This window comes from Quercus suber, unplaced genomic scaffold, assembly GCF_002906115.3.
Source record: "Quercus suber isolate HL8 unplaced genomic scaffold, Cork oak 2.0 scaffold_635, whole genome shotgun sequence".
Classification (NCBI taxonomy): Eukaryota; Viridiplantae; Streptophyta; class Magnoliopsida; order Fagales; family Fagaceae; genus Quercus; species Quercus suber.
The window spans coordinates 305,375-321,497 of NW_027070077.1; the positions used below are offsets into that span (position 1 = coordinate 305,375).

The 16,123-nt window shown below is 35.2% G+C and overlaps 1 protein-coding gene across 3 annotated transcripts; it reads right to left on the bottom strand.

Annotated features, from left to right (window-relative positions):
- Window positions 1–603: 603 nt before the first annotated feature.
- Window positions 604–15,197, bottom strand: LOC112017442 (nifU-like protein 4, mitochondrial). Of its 3 annotated transcripts, none has more exons than XR_002883476.2 (7): window positions 14,844–15,197; window positions 14,552–14,713; window positions 13,738–13,913; window positions 9,709–9,812; window positions 9,500–9,611; window positions 4,229–4,363; window positions 604–926 (listed from the first exon to the last, which is right to left on the bottom strand). XR_002883476.2 is itself a non-coding variant. In XM_024049889.2 (6 exons), the coding sequence occupies exons 1-6, from the start codon at window positions 15,064–15,066 to the stop codon at window positions 4,295–4,297; spliced, it is 846 nt and encodes a 281-aa protein (XP_023905657.1). In that variant the 5' UTR covers window positions 15,067–15,197; the 3' UTR covers window positions 4,048–4,294. The 3 variants fall into 3 exon arrangements, 1 of the variants encoding a protein (XP_023905657.1); XR_010625818.1 differs by having other exon boundaries at window positions 604–929; XM_024049889.2 differs by lacking the exon at window positions 604–926 and having other exon boundaries at window positions 4,048–4,363.
- Window positions 15,198–16,123: the final 926 nt, after the last annotated feature.

Below are 16,123 nucleotides of genomic sequence, written 5' to 3' on the forward strand. Positions count from 1 at the left end.
CTTAACCAAATTTCGTTTAGTTACGGATTTCCCAAAATTCACCATTTTGAAATGGCTCTATTTTTTAATTCAATATTATTATTTAAAATATATATATTTGCAAGATTAATTGGCATTTGAATATATTTTAAATTTTAAATTATTTGTCTCCTCTCAATCCCACCCCCTTCCATTGAACTTGGAGTAACATACTAGTAAATAAATACAAAATAAAATTCATGACCACTCGTCCTTTAAAAAGCATGATTTAACCAAATTTCATTTTCGTTTGGTTTCAAGGTTTCCCAAAAGATAACATTTTAAAATGTCTCCTTTTCAAAAGCACAATTTTTTATTGAACAAAATAATATTTGCAGGATAAATTGGTATTCAAATTATATTTTTAATAAAAATTATCTTCCCACTCTTGACCCTCTTCTTTTGCCATTGGAGTCACAAGCTAGTAAATAATACAAAATAAAATTCATGAGCCAAAACTACCTAACCAAACTACTTAACCAAATTTCGTTTGGCTTCAAGGTTTCCCAAAAGTCTACCACTTTCATATGGCTCTTTTTCTAAATCAAAATTGTTGATTTAATAAAAATTTACTTGCAAGATGAATTGACATTCAAACTATATTTGATTTATAATTATCTGAACACTCATTATATAGGGTTCAAGCTCTTTATATTTAGCTTCCATGTTATCCACCCAAAAAAAAATCAAGATGGGCAAGAGAGCTATGGATAATAATATGAAATATCCTGATTTGATTACAATGACATGAATTATGCTTATACTTAGTGTAGTACAAGCTAAGCACCCGTTGCCTCTTGCTAACACCTTTTCCACTGTTTCTGGTAAAATCTATCAGACCCTCAAGGCTTCAAGAATTTGCAAAGAAGAGTGCAAAACAAAATGTGAATTCCACTTTGAACCTTGGCCTGCTATATATGAAGTTTGTTATGAAAATTGTTTGCAACTATAAAAAAATAAAATAAAATAAAATGCACCATTGGTTAGAACAAACTCCTAGGAATTAATTCTATATCCGGTAAGAATTTAATTTTTGATGTGTGTGTGAATTGAAATGCATGCTTTTGTCTCTTTACTAATGTGTTGTACATGATAGTTGTGGTTTAAGGAAAGTTGAACAAGGCATGGGGATTACAGCCCACCCACGTCTTATAGATTTCCAAAGGCCAACACCATAAGGACACAGCACCACATTGGTCGTGCACGATCCCCCCTGAGCCCTCCCATACGTCACCTCTATCACCCTCGTACAAAGCAACTCTCTCAATATCAAATCTCCATAACTATTTTCCTAAGAAAGCTTGGTTAAATCGCCTCAGATTCCCAATGGCCAACCCCCCGCTCTAAAGAGGTGCACAAATCTTAGTCCATTTTACCAAAATGGAACTGGGACTCCTCACCTAAACTACTCCATAAAAACTTTCTTTGTAACTTTTCAATACAATTAGCCACATCAACTGAAATAGGAAAATTAGAAATAATGTAACTTGGCAAGTTTGAGAGAGTATTTCTAATTAATGTAACTCTACCTCAGATAAATAAAGCCTGCTTACATCGTGCTAAATGATTGCTAATCTTCTCTCCATCTTTCAAGAATAGATCATCTTCTATTTGAATTTACCACCAAAGGAAAACCAAGTGTTTCATTGGTAATGTTACCCGTTTACAACCAATATACATCCACCAACTCCTCCAAATTAGGAACATCCCCAACTAGGACAAACTCTGACTTACTCAAGTTCACCTTCTAGCCAAAAACAGCCTTGAACCACATAAACATAGGATAACGTGTATAATCTGATCAAGGTTGGCTTCACAGAAAATCAACGAATCAGTAAAAAAGATGAGATACCATCAACATATTGTTCGCAGAGGTACCCACTGTGAATCCTAATATAAAACCACCACTAACTGCTTTATCTATCATTATGCTTAAGGCCTTCATAACAATTACAAAGAGCATTGACGATAACGGATCCCCTTGAGCTCTCAAAGAAACCACACGAGCTATTATTAATCAAAATAGAGAAACCAACTGTGGAAAGACAATACAAGATCCACCTCCTTCATTTTTCTGATAATCCACATATCACAAACAAATATTTAAGAAAATCCCAATTAACATGATCATATGCTTTCTCCACATCCAATTTTCCCAACACACCTTGAGTTACTGTCTTCAATCTACTGTCTAGTCTAGACACTTATTAACAATGAGGACAAAGTCTAAAATCTATATTCACTTTACAAAAGCATTTTAAGACTAAGATTATTTCGTGTAACACCACCTGTATTCTATTAGTTAAGACTTTGGAAATAATTTGTGAACGCCAGCCACTAGACTTTATAGGCCGAAAATCCTTCACATCCACAACATCTAATTTTAGGAATACAAGCGATGAAAGTTGCATTAAGACTTTCTCAAATTTTTATGCAATGAAGGTTGCATTAAGGCTTTTCTCAAAATTTTATGCAATGAAGGTTGCATAAAAATTCTGAAATACCACCATTAAATCAGTTTTGAGCATACTCTAACAGGTCTAAGAGAAAGCTAGAGGACCATCCAACCACGGTGCCTTATTTCCATAAAAACCTGTTATCACCCCAAGAACTTCTTCATTGTCAAACAGTTTGTCCAACCATTCTGCATTCTTGTCTGCTATCAGATAATACTCTAGTCCATCCAAGAAGGGTCTTCAAGCACCATCTTCAACGTATAGATGCTCATATAACTGGACAATACAATAAATGATGGCCAAATCCGTAGTCAACTCCCCATCTACCAAAAGCTTGGTAATGGAATTATTCCTTCTATAAATTAGCTATTTGATGAAAGAATTCTTTGTTTCTGTCCCACTTCCTTAACCATAAAACCCTAAACTTTTGTCTTTAATTAATCTCTAAAAGGGTGGTCTTTTTGAGCTCTACTTGGATCCAATCATTCTCTAAAACCCCAATAACTATTAGTTTTTTTTACTTTCCTCTAGGGCGTTTAGCTCATTGAGATCATTTCACAACTTATTATTTATGGTCTCCACATTTCCAAACTCTTCATTGTTCCATTTCGTCAAATATCCATTCTCAGTGCCAATATGGTTAAAAATGACTTAGTTTCAAGTAAAAGAACTAAACAGAGAGACCACATTTCTCAACCATCAAAGATTATTTTTGTGAGCAAAATGATAATTTCACATTTTTTTGAAAGTCCTAAAAGTGGATCGAGGTTAAAATCCACATTACAATAGGTCGACATGGAATTTAAGTTCATAATTGTCTCTTTCTACGTTTAAAATGAGACTTTAACCAATATAATACGAAGGCATAATTTCATTGGTAAAAAAAGGCCGTACAATAGACATAAATGTATGAGATTTAAGATTTGTTAATTTTAATTGGTTCTCGAATGATCAATGTAAAATTAACTAAAGACTCAATTCTCATGAGTTTAAATAACAAATATTATTGGGGACACAAGCATTAGATAATCTTACAAGATAATTTGGAAGGTTTGATTACACTTTTGGTCCTCAACCTTTGCCTCATCTTTCAAAAACGGTCTATATCCTTTCAAACGTTTCATTTTAGTCCTTAACCTTTTATTCGTGTGTCAAATAGGTCACTGTTGTCAACTGGTTGATGAAAAAAAATCCGAGGTGGAAAAATGGAAATGTTAAAATAAAAATGTTGACATGGAGACCAGGTGGCATTTGTGTTCAGTGCATTGGGTAAATGAGAATGAACAAAACAAATAAAGGACTAGAATCTTATAAAAGGACAGTGCAAGAACATATGTACCAGTCAAGCAGGGAAAGTTTTTAACAATCGCTCTAGCACCAAAATATTATATGAAAAAGCTTAAACCATCAAATCACTGCTAGTCAAACCAGAAAATTTGTAATGAACAATAATCTTTTTTTTTTTTTTTTTTTTTTTTGGTTGCTGAATGAGACAATACAGAAAATTTGTAATGAACAATAATCTTTTTTTTTTTTTTTTTTTTTTTTGGTTGCTGAATGAGACAATGATCAGTTGCATATCCAAAATTTTGAAGCTTCGTACCAAGCAAGTAGGTAGATCAAAACAGAATACTGACACCATACTTCAAAGTTTCATACATATAGTTGCAAATTAGCTTACAGCAAATATCACAGTATATAATACCCTAAAAATAAAAAAGCAGTTTAATTTACTTCTGTACAAGAGCATGTACCTTACGTTCTCTTCAAGCTCTTCACTATATAATTTAGGCCTTGCAAGAACAAACCAGTAACATTACCTACTCTATCTGGGCACTTAATGCTGCATCCCCATCATCATCATCTAATTCTTGTTCCACACCTTTGACCTGCAGATACAGGAGATTTCCATTAGGAAACAACTGAAATGGAAAGTAGATATTAATCACACCTGCTAGTTCAACCAGAATATGTTTAGTCCATGGCCATAACTTTTTTTTTTTTTTAATTTAATTTACCAAGTAAAAACATAAGCTATGAAAATTGATAAAGCAGACAGCACCAAGAAAACTGAAATGTAATTTGAAACTAAAGGATTACGATGCTAGCTTTAGTACTAAGCCAGTAAGAGCACAAGAGGACACACACATACACAGCAAGGTCTTGACACATCAGTTTAGAATCGCAGTAACACCTCTTTGAAACTATGAAAATTAAAAATGTGTTTTTTCTCTGAAAGGCTTCCAATAGTAGAAATAGATATTCTGATCCGGGCTAGAACGTATCATACATGTAGTGACCAACGTTTTTTTTTACTTTATATCAGGAATCTGTGCATCCACCAACTTCAGTTAAAACTAATATATTCAATTTAAAATAATAAAATATGAGGGGCTAAGCAAATGTTAATTTCTCCCAACGATTCATCTAGATAAAAGTACACAAACTGATACTACATCCTAGTTTCTATGAGCAGACCATAATTGTAATACATATAACAAAATAAATCTTTTTCTTCACTATTAATGCTTTCAACTTTTCTTCTTTTTTTTTGATAGGTAAGAAAAAGTATATTCAAGAAAACTACTAGATGCAAATAAGCATCAGCATATCAAAAGTACAAAAGAGAAGGAACAGCAGAAAACAAAAAACAAAAAAGACATTAATTACAAAGAAAGAGAGCTAAGGAATAGAGGAAGAGTCACTAGATGTGAGTCCCCAAGCCCTAGCCCACTTCTATCCAAATCCTCAAACGTCCTCCGGTTGCGTTCCTTCCAAATACACCACATCAAACATAGCAAAACTAAATTCCAAATGTAAGATGCATTCTTCCCCAGCCAATTCCACCAACTAAATAGAAAGTTTGACACCGTGCATGAGGGAACCCATGAAATTCCGAAACTCCTAAAGACAAAGCACCACAGCCGATAAGCCTTCCCACAATGTAACAACAAATGATCCACTATCTCACCATAACAATGACACATAATGCACCAGTCAACGAAGTCAAAGCCCCTAAGCCGCAAGTTATCTCCCGTGATTATCCTATCCCATGCAACTGTCCAAACAAAGAAAGAGACACATCGGGGTGCCTTAACCTTCCAAATACCTTTCCAAGGAAAAATCACAGAGGAAGAGCCATGTAACTTATGATAATATGAACGGATAGTAAAATCCCCATCTTTGTCAACTTCAATTTCAAACGATCACCATCAATCCCTAAACATTGGATGCCAAGAATCGAAAGAACTCGTCCACCACATCTGCCTCCCAATCATTAGGACCCCGATTGAAACGAACATCCAAGTTCTCCTAACCCCTACCCCTTGACCTATCAAAGATGACTCTATGGAAGCCTCTCTGTTTGCAGCAAAATTGTACAATACTGAAAAAGCCAATTGGAGAGAAAGATCTCCACACCACCTCTCTTTCCATAGTTTCACTCTATCCCCCACCCCAATTGGAGAGGTATATTATTCAAAGAAGAACAAACACATAGGATGATTATCATACACCCTCTCATCCATTTAGACTTGAAATTTCACAAGAGTGAGTGTGGAAACTAAGAACAAATCACAATACTATTTTCTAAAGCAAATAGCTATAAAAAGATGCTTTTAAGCGGATTTCCACTCAACTCTGTATTGTTAAAGGTGTGGTTATTCCTCTTGCAACAAATTGTCCACATAACACACAGAGGGACTGCCCCCCCAAACCTAACCTTTCCTTCAACGACCAAATCTCCCTCCCCATGAAGCAAACAAATCTATCACATTTCAAAGGCATCATTCAATGCACTCCAAACAAAGTTAAGATTAACAACCACAATTAATTAGCCACATAGCAACATAAAGAAAATGATCTACTGACTCACCACTATTCTTAGACATACAACATCTATCCACAATAATTTCTCCACTTTCCTCAGATTAGCAATTGTCAATATTTCACTCAAAGAAGCAATCCATCCCAAAACGCTATTTTTCTTGGTACCTTTACGCTCAAAATATTCTTCCACATAAATCTAATTGTTAACGTCCCACAGGACCTCATAAAATACCATAACTCAAGTTACTATTCTTAGATTGCCTCCAACCCTTTCTATCCTCTACCCTTGAAGGAAGATTAGAAAATAGTAGCTCCATGAAAATGTCAACAGACTCAAGCTCCCAACCTACAATGATTGGGACAATGGGACATTCCAATGTAGGACTCCTTCAAGAGATAACTATGAGTTAACCAAACACTCCTTATCCACCAATAATATGAATAACCTCAGAAATCTATCCCTCATGTAACTTCACCACACAGAAATGTACTACCAGAATTGCACCTCGCTTCCATCCCCTATCTTAATTCTTAAAACAATAATACTAGAGAAAGAATCTCTCACACACCCTTTATACTCTTCCACAAACTCACAAAACAGGATCCTCTCACCTCTTCTGATGTCCACGCACACAAAGCCTCACCATATTCAACAGCAATAAGCCATGTCCAAAAATGTCTTATCCCAATCCAAAACTCCATAACATTTACCCAATTAATGTGTGATTAACTAAATGATATTTAAATTTGTTCCCATCACCTACCCATTGGAAATCCCTTTGTGGTTTCCCAACTTCTTTGCCACCACGCTAGGCATGATAAACAAACACATGAAATAGGTAGGGATACTAGACAGACTGCTTATCAATATAACTTGACAAATAATTTTTTTTCCCAGCTTTTAAATAATTCTCCACATTCTCACCTTACATCAGAACAAATTTTTCAAATCAGATACAACTTCAACCTCTCTTATAGCCACCAACTCAATTTTCCTCAAATTCACCAACAAACCAGAATCAGCATTGAAACAAAGCAAACCAAAACAAGTTGAATAGCTTGTAAACGTTTGATCTCTGTCCCCCACAAAATAAAATGGTATCATCAATAGATAATAATGAGATATCTCTAAAAAGTCATTGATTTGGTAATCATCTAAGGATTTTAATGATGAGAAAAGGAAAAGCGATAGTGATAATAGTCCCATTCCATCAAACCTTGAGAACCAAAAAAAAAAAAAACCAAACTACAATTAACTTACACTGAGAATCTGAAAGTAGAAACACAAAGCAGAATACATTTCATCCATTTCCCAAAAAGTTGTAACCTCTCAACATGGCAACATTTAATTGAACACTCCCCATTAACACAGTGAGGGAATGAATGCTATGGTTTAGAAGACAGTGAGAAAATGGTCTTGGATTTAAATCTCGTGCTACTAAAGACTTTATATGATTGCATAGCTGCCAATGAATATTTTTCATTTTCTAATTTGCTTGAATTTCTAGATCTTCATTTTCTTGAGATTTTTTATGTATCTCTTGTATTCTTCCATGTACATAATTTGCTTCCCTTCGTGCTCTTTTAATGAGATTTTTTTTCTTAACAAAAGTTCCATAAAATTGAATCTTTCATGTGGCTCCCTTTTCACTTCAACATCTCCAGACACGAAAATTAGTGCCAATTTGAATTTCAGATTTTGAATTTCCAACAATGTAATTTTATTCTGCTTGAGGATTATGTGGGATTGTGTTGTTTTATGAATTGTTTTTCTTATTGATGTACTCCTAAAAGCCAATTTAAAAGGGCTCTAATAAATAGAAGACAAATTATTGATAAGCAAAAACACTTTCAAGAGATCCTACACCAAAACCATTTCTCAATTGTTGGGACGGTTCATAGGTTTCTTGCTTGGTGCTAATTTCAAGTAAACCTTAAGTGATGATTCCTAGGGCCTATCTTTATTTTTTATTTAATTGTTTTTCCTAAATTCTTATTCTATCTCCTTTTTGTATTCCATTTTTTATTATATCCAGCATCAACTTGGTATCCGAGCAAACCAGAGTCTACTTTCCAACAAAAATCACCAACAACCCAAAATCTATTTAGACCCATCACCTGCCAAACTCACTGAAATCTCAAACCTCCACAATAGCCAAACAAAGCCCAGCCACCCCAAAGTCCCATCCCTCACCAATACTGAAACCCCCAACTATGCCCCATCCCATAGCAAAACCAAAATCTTCAACCAAAAAGATAAGTACACTTTTGACCCTTAATGTTTGGGGTTGTTTTCACTATGGCCCTTAACATTTGGTTATGTTTTCAAAAGGACCACATCATACATATTTGTTAGTAATCCCCAGGTTAAGTGCCAGACGGACCTTAAAATGTCACCCATTTAATCCCAATTGTCACAAAATGACACATCACCCATCTCTACTGGCCAAAAAAAAAAAGAAGAAAAAGATGGAACCAAACCAAAAATGATGTTGTATGCTTAGGTATAAGTGAGAGTAGTCTCAGACTAATCCCAAAAACAGCACCTTATGTGACAATCCTTCAACAAAGCAACAAAATTATGGGATAGAAATCAACTGAGGACAACACTTAGTGATCGAGCATACACATTTCTTTGTTTTATTTTCTAATGCATTTTATTGTTTCACAAGGAATGTATGAAAAATCTTAGAAGAAAATAAGCACAAGGAAACAAAACCCACCTCCATTATGTCACCGTGTTGAAGACTCACAGTCAACAAGTAGTACAGCTTGTTTTCGCTTTCTCTCTTTTTTTATGCCTAGATTTTTGGTTTAACGCTTTGTTGTCGACTGGTTTGGTAGGGGTAGATGACCCAAGTTTTGGTAGAGGTAGATGACCCAAGTTTTAGTTTGAGCTTTCAATGTTTTTTATTTGTATGCAGCATGCATGCACGTGCAGCTTTGCACAAACAATGATTATGGATTATGCAACTCTCTCCCTGGACAAAGAAAAACCACATCTATTTCCATCTATGGCTAAAGAAGAATGCAAAGGTGTTTGACATCAATAACAGGTGTATAAACTCTATGGAGAAAGAAAAAAAAAAACTTATCCATTACCATCTATGGCCACAAAAGGATCCGAGGCATCAGACAACAATCACATATGAAATATGTATAAACTTAATTCCAAAAAAATATTTATCACCCGTTACCTCAGGAACATAATGCATCAGCATATTTTCAATGCCAGATTTGAGTGTGACAGAAGAGCTAGGGCAGCCACTACAAGCTCCTTGCATTCTCAATTTAACTATTCCAGTTTCTCTGAAGAAATCAAAACCATGAGCTTCAATTGATATTATTGGATAAGACCACATAAAAACATATATAAATAATATCCAAACAAAGGAGGAAAACCTACGGATCAAATCCACAATATTCAATGTCCCCACCATCATCTTGCACTGCTGGTCGGATACGAGTCTCCAGGAGTTCTTTGATCATTGCTACAGTTTCAGAATCATCCTGTTTCAATGAGCAAAAAAACTCACATCCAATGGATTCATGTATAATCAAACTAATTGAGTACATTTTTTTTTATATATAGAATCAAACTAATTGAGTACAACCAATAAAAATAACCATAATTTCCTTCAAAATACAAATTTCCAACAGTGAAGTCCCGGGTTCTCTCTAGACCTGTGTTATTCATTCTATTTTCCAGCAACAGATTTGTTTTAAATTATTTGAAAATATCACTGAGGTGGCATTAGAATTAGACACCATGTTATCCTCCTAACCTTGCTTCACCTTAGCTGCATACAGCTCCTCTAAAAAAAGAATCCATTGACTAACTCCTAATCCTTAATAGCTCCTATAAAAGAAGGGTTCAATTGAATATAACACCACATGTGATCTCCATATTGTCCACCACTGTTGCCCCTGTTTCTTGCAATTTGGAATAGCTCCAGGTATCTGTTCTTGAAACTCTCTTCCCCACAACAACAATCATACAAAAGCAATTTCTAGTACCATGTCCCACCTCAAAACAGATAAGATTCTCAATTTTAACCCAGCCTTACGAGATGGCATATAAATTTCCATAAGCTAACACTAAATGGACCCCTTTCACTTTCTGTACACCATCCACCCCAAGAGGTCACATCTTTAATCTCTATCACTCTGCCATAAAGCATCCTCTCAGCCACAAAAGGCCACAACCATTTACCTAGAAGGGCTTCATTGAAAATCAATAACTTTCTGACCCCTAAGCCTACAAGTTGAATAAGTTGGCAAAAAGAAATCCAATTAACAAGTTGAAATTTAAATTCACTCCCCTTTCCACCACATAGGAAATCCCTCTGAATTTTTTTTCATTCTATTTGCTATCCCAATAGGAGGCGGAAATAGAGGCATATAAAAAGTGGCACATAAGATATATATATATATATATATATAACAGACATATATATATAACAGACAGCAAGAAGACCAAAAAGAAATTCAACGGTCTGTACCATTCATTTAGCAAGCAAATGTGACTACTAATTAAAATGATGGGGAAAAATATCATATCTATCCTTCTGCTTTTGAAGCCCTCTTGGACCTACTCTAATCTTTTCTATTTTCCTTTTTTCAAAAGTATAGGATTCCTTCAGGAGTAATAGGAAGAATGGGAAGTGGCAAAAAGAAAAGATTTTTTTTTATTGGTAATTTACACAAACACCTACCTATAAAAAATCTATAAAAATAAAGTTACACATGCACCTCCTGAGTCTTAAACCCACTACAAAAAAGAAACAATTTGAGTGATTATAGCACTGGGCATAAATTTATGCACTTTATTACCAACCAAATCAATAAATAAAATTTTAATAGGTAACGTAAAATATTATTAAAAATCATAGCCAACCCGAGCACATTGGGAATGTATTGTAGGAGCAAAAATCAAGAACCAAAATTACAATGATCAAGCAAAACAGAAAGGGAAAAACATGAAAAATGAGACAGAATCAAACTCCATTCAAGGAGAGTATGCAAGAAAAAAGACTAACCAACTAAATAAATTAATTAGAGTTTATGTAATACTAATCTAAGGGACAGACTTATCCTTGTTGCAATGCGTTTCTTTGACCTTTAATCCATGCCAAAATGAGCTCTAAGACTGTAACTGATTTATGGGATAGTGAAACAAGAACTGGGGCATACATTGCATGGAAAGACTTTTCTAAGCATTAGCTGTATGCATTCGGTTTGATTGAAATTAGCCTTTCACATAGCAGTTGTTAGTTAACAACAGATGCCATCTTTCAGAATACAGGATTAACCCACGGGTGGGAAGATTAAAGCAGGCTCATTGCTCTTTAAGTATACTATATTCTGAAATGATTCTAAATAAAATGAAGAATAAACAAAAACTTGAAAAGGCCATTAGATCTTAATCTTGTAATAAAGTGCTCCTTTTTGTTGACATTTTGTTTTTACTTATCAAAAAATTGTTTAGAAAAAAAGCAAGTCTTAGAACATCAGGCCTTCATGAAATAAGTGCCTCAAACCTTAGGGCATAAAATCAAGTCCCCTCACAATCTTTTAACTATTCTTGCCTAAGACTTCACAAATCTTTAATCCTAGTATATCAGGCATGTGCTAGGACCAAGATAAATTGGAGAGCTTACTTCCCATGCTGGTGCGCACATGGGGGGGTTGGGGGAGGAACATTTAACATTGCATTTTTTATTTGCAATTGCTATGGAAGCTTTAAGCCAGTTATTAGATGGGGCTGTTCTGGCTGGTCACATCTCGAGATTCACTGTTGGTCCCAGATCTCACGCCCCCTTAATGGTGTCTCATTCTCTTTTTGCGGATGATACTTTAATTTTCTGTGATGCTTTACCTAGTCAGATTGGTGAATTGAGAGACATCTTATCTTTGTTTGAGGCTGTGTCAGGTTTGCATATTAACCTGGCTAAATCTGAAGCAAGTTGGAAGCATTTGTATCTATCAAAAGGTGGTAAGGTTACTTTACTTAAAAGCACTCTCTCAGCCTTGCCTACTTATTACCTATCTCTCTTTCATGTCCCAATGGATATTGCAAATCGCATTGAGAAGCTCCAACAGGAGTTTTTATGGGGTGATGAATCCCCTAAATTCAATCTAGTCAATTGGGCTCAGGTGTGTAGCCCTTTGCAGTCTGGTGGGTTGGGTGTGCGGAATTTGAGAAAATTCAACCAAGCTTTGCTAAGTAAATGGCTATGGAGGTATGGTATGGAGACAAGCCACCTTTGGCGGCAGGTTATCGAGAACAAGTAAGGAAATATTTGGGGTGGGTGGTGTACAAAAGAAGTAACAACTACTTATGGTGTTAGTCTTTGGAGAACTATAAGACAAGGCTGGCCAGCTTTCTTTAAATCCATCATCTTCAAAGTTGACCATGGTAATAGAATTAAACTCTGGCATCACTTGTGGTATGGGGGTTGTACTCTTCGGAAGGCATTTCCAGAACTCTACAGCTTTAGTTGTAACAAAGATTCTTATCTTGTTGATGTCATGTCTTCCTAATCAGAGGTTTCATTGGGATCTTCGATTCTATAGAGAGCCCCAAGATTGGGAGATGGAACAATTTGATATTTTTTGGAATCTTAAACACTCTATGACCTTTACTGGTGAGGGGCATGACAAACTTTGTTGGAAGTCGACAAAGAATAAGGGCTTTAAGGTTAGTGAATTCTACTTATCCCTCTTCTCAACCTTTGACAATCTTTTTCCTTGAAAACCTATGTGGCGCTCAAAGATCCCTCCTAAAGTTGCTTTCTTTTCTTGGACTGCCACCTTAGGCAAGATTTTGACCCTTGATAGATTATGGAATAAGGGTGTCCCTGTCATGGATTGGTGTTATATGTGTAAAAGAAGAGGGGAATCGGTAAACCATCTTTTGGTGTGATTTGGGTTATGCCTCAAAGTGTTGCAAATTTATTCGCATCTTGGTAGGGCCCGTTCAGTAGACAACACAATATAGACTTGTGGAGGGCTATCCCACATTGTGTGTCATGGTGCCTTTGGCGGGAAAGGAACACTAGATGCTTTGAGGGAACAGAATGGTCGATGCTTGAGATTAAATCTCTCCTCCTCCACTCTTTGTTTTCTTGGTGTTCTGTTTTTTCTTCTTTTTCTTGTTCTAATATTTTTGTTATGCTTGATCATTGTAATTTTCGATCTTGATGCAATCATTTCTATGTACACTCCCAGTCTACCTAGGGCTTTCGATTAATGATATTTTGTTATTTACCCACCAAAAAAAAAAAAAAAAAAAAAATTATTAAACCAAATTCTAATATAATTACATGCGAACTTATCTAGCTCAAATGGAATTTAAGATTAAAGTTAATGGTATATGAGCAAAGTATCAATCTACACGTTTTCTTAAATCTACCCTCAAAATTAAAAGTTATACCTCATGAATAGCAGTGTCCATGGCTGCAGCAGTTTGTGAGTCTAGAAACAGTGGTTGCCCAGAAGAATAAAAATCCATGATTGCTGCGAAGATTTCAGGCTTTAGAAAATCCCAAGAAGCATCTTCTGACTTCGTCACAGTAACAAAATCAGAACCAAAGAAAACCCGAGTAATTCCTGTATTAAAAGGAAACACAGATAGTGTTACAAATTGCTAGCCCACTCAAATAAACACCATTATAAACAAAACAGTCATTTTTCATAAGCAAGTGACCCTAAACAATTTTCAGTCCAAAATTTTGAAATATTCCACTGTTTTTACCACTTCAGCTATATTTCAGAATCTAAATAATAAAAAATAAAAATAAAAAAACCCTAGATAACAATGTTTTCGTCCTTTTTGGAAAATCATTATATTTCTGCACAATGACGATGCCATTTCATCGTAATTTTACTACTGAAAATTTACAAGTGCAATACCGGCCAATTCTATCAATCATGCCATATTACATAACAATAATAATAAGACAATTAAGCTTTGCTTCGACCTCTCCGATCTTTCATCCCAACAAACAATTTTATCAATCATGTGTCATTATTACAATCATAATAATAATAATAAGACCAATTTTGAGCTTTGTCCGATACTTCATCCCCAACAAAAAATTCTACCAATCGTGTCATTATTACAATCATAATAATAAGAAGAAGAAGAAGAATCCTTCCTTTCACCATTATGTTCAATATTTTTTCACATACTAAAAAACGGAACAATACCATATGCAATCAAACAAACACGAAAAACAACAACTCACCATCAATTCCGAAAATGGCCTTAGCGAGGGGAGAAGTCATGGCGGCACGGGCATGGGGGAAGTCGGAGCTGCCAACATCCATAACAGGCTTCCCCGGATAGAACATCAGAGACGACGGGTTCGGCGTCGACTGCGTTTGTATAAACATGTTCCTCCTCTGCCCTAAACAAAATTGAAAACCCAAAAAACAAAAAAAAAAAAAATTCAGAATAATTCATATTTATATCTTATGAATAGAGAGAGAGAGAGAGAGAGAGAGAGAGAGAGATTGAATTGAATTTTTGGAGGGGACCTGAGAATGGGCCGGCCCATTTTGTTGGAGAGTGAGAAGAAGGAATGGGAGAAGATCTGAGCAGCGTTGTTGTTGATGTTGAATTGGGGGAAGGATGATACGACGCCGTGGAAGAAGAGGCGTGAATGAGGCGGCGGGGAATTGTTGTTGTTGTTGTTGAAGGTTGAGTGAATTGTTTTGAATTGGAAACGGCTCGCCTTATCAATCTTCCTAATCCTTTCATCTCTCTTCTATTCTCTTTCTCTTTCTGCGAATCGCAAACTGACTCTCTCCCTGTTTTTTTCTCTCTCGGTTGGTTGAGCTAACGAACTTTGCTCTCTATTTTTTATGTTTCAGCTTTGTGTGTGTGTGTCGCCTATTCGGGGACCCTTTGCATCCGTTCAAATGATGGGTTGGGTTATCCGATCCATCCGACCCACCTATATATAGATTACCTGGTCCGGTTAACGGTGTTCTCAGAACATTTATTAATTTTGTTCTTTATCTTTGATGTTTTTAGCTTTGTGTGTACATATTGACCATTCGGGAACCTTTTTTACCCATTCAAATGACGGGTTGGGTTGTCCGATCCAATCCAACCCACCTCTATATAGATTATAGGGTTCGGTTAATGGTGCCCTTAAAATATTAATTAATTTTATTATTTTAAAAAAATAACAACTACGTTCATAATATTTTCACAACACTTTTACAATAAATCATAGGTAATAAGTTATTATTGGTTCTAAGTTCAACCTACTACTGAAATTACTTTTTTACCTATTAATAACAATCTGACACTTACGATTTGTTGTGTAAGTGTTGTGAAAATGTTGTAGAAATCTTAATATTGGGCAATATAAAAAAAGGTCAAATAATCTATTATTTTTTTCTTTTTCTATAAAAAGTTTTTAAAAATATTTCATAAACCTATTGGGTTTTAGATTGGCCCCAGTTAATTAATCGAATTACCCAAGTTGATTAATTAGTCAACCTACTTGCAAATAAGATTAAGGCACAATCAAATTACCAAACTAAATTATGTGAGGTGGAAAACCCTCCTAGGCAAAACCCTACCAAGTCAATTTTATGTCACTACTCCCGAAAAACCTACTAACAAAAAAAAAAAAAACGATTACAAATACAAAGAATCTTATCCTACATACTTATCCCGAGGTATCTACCTACAGTAAAACCTACTAAGCTATACTAGTCTCAACTTCAAATACCTAATTGGACAAATATTGTAAAAGATTTCTCTTTTGCACGAATCTCCATATCCATGATTGACTCCAAAACAA

Bases quoted from the DNA above. Each gene is read 5' to 3' on its own strand.
- LOC112017442 (XM_024049889.2), bottom strand. From the start codon at position 15,066: ATGAAAGGATTAGGAAGATTGATAAGGCGAGCCGTTTCCAATTCAAAA. The intron at 14,714-14,843 runs GTCCCCTCCAAA...AATTTTGTTTAG, and splicing joins ATGGGCCGGCCCATTCTCAG to GGCAGAGGAGGAACATGTTT. The intron at 9,612-9,708 runs GTAGGTTTTCCT...TGATTTCTTCAG, and splicing joins GAATATTGTGGATTTGATCC to AGAAACTGGAATAGTTAAAT.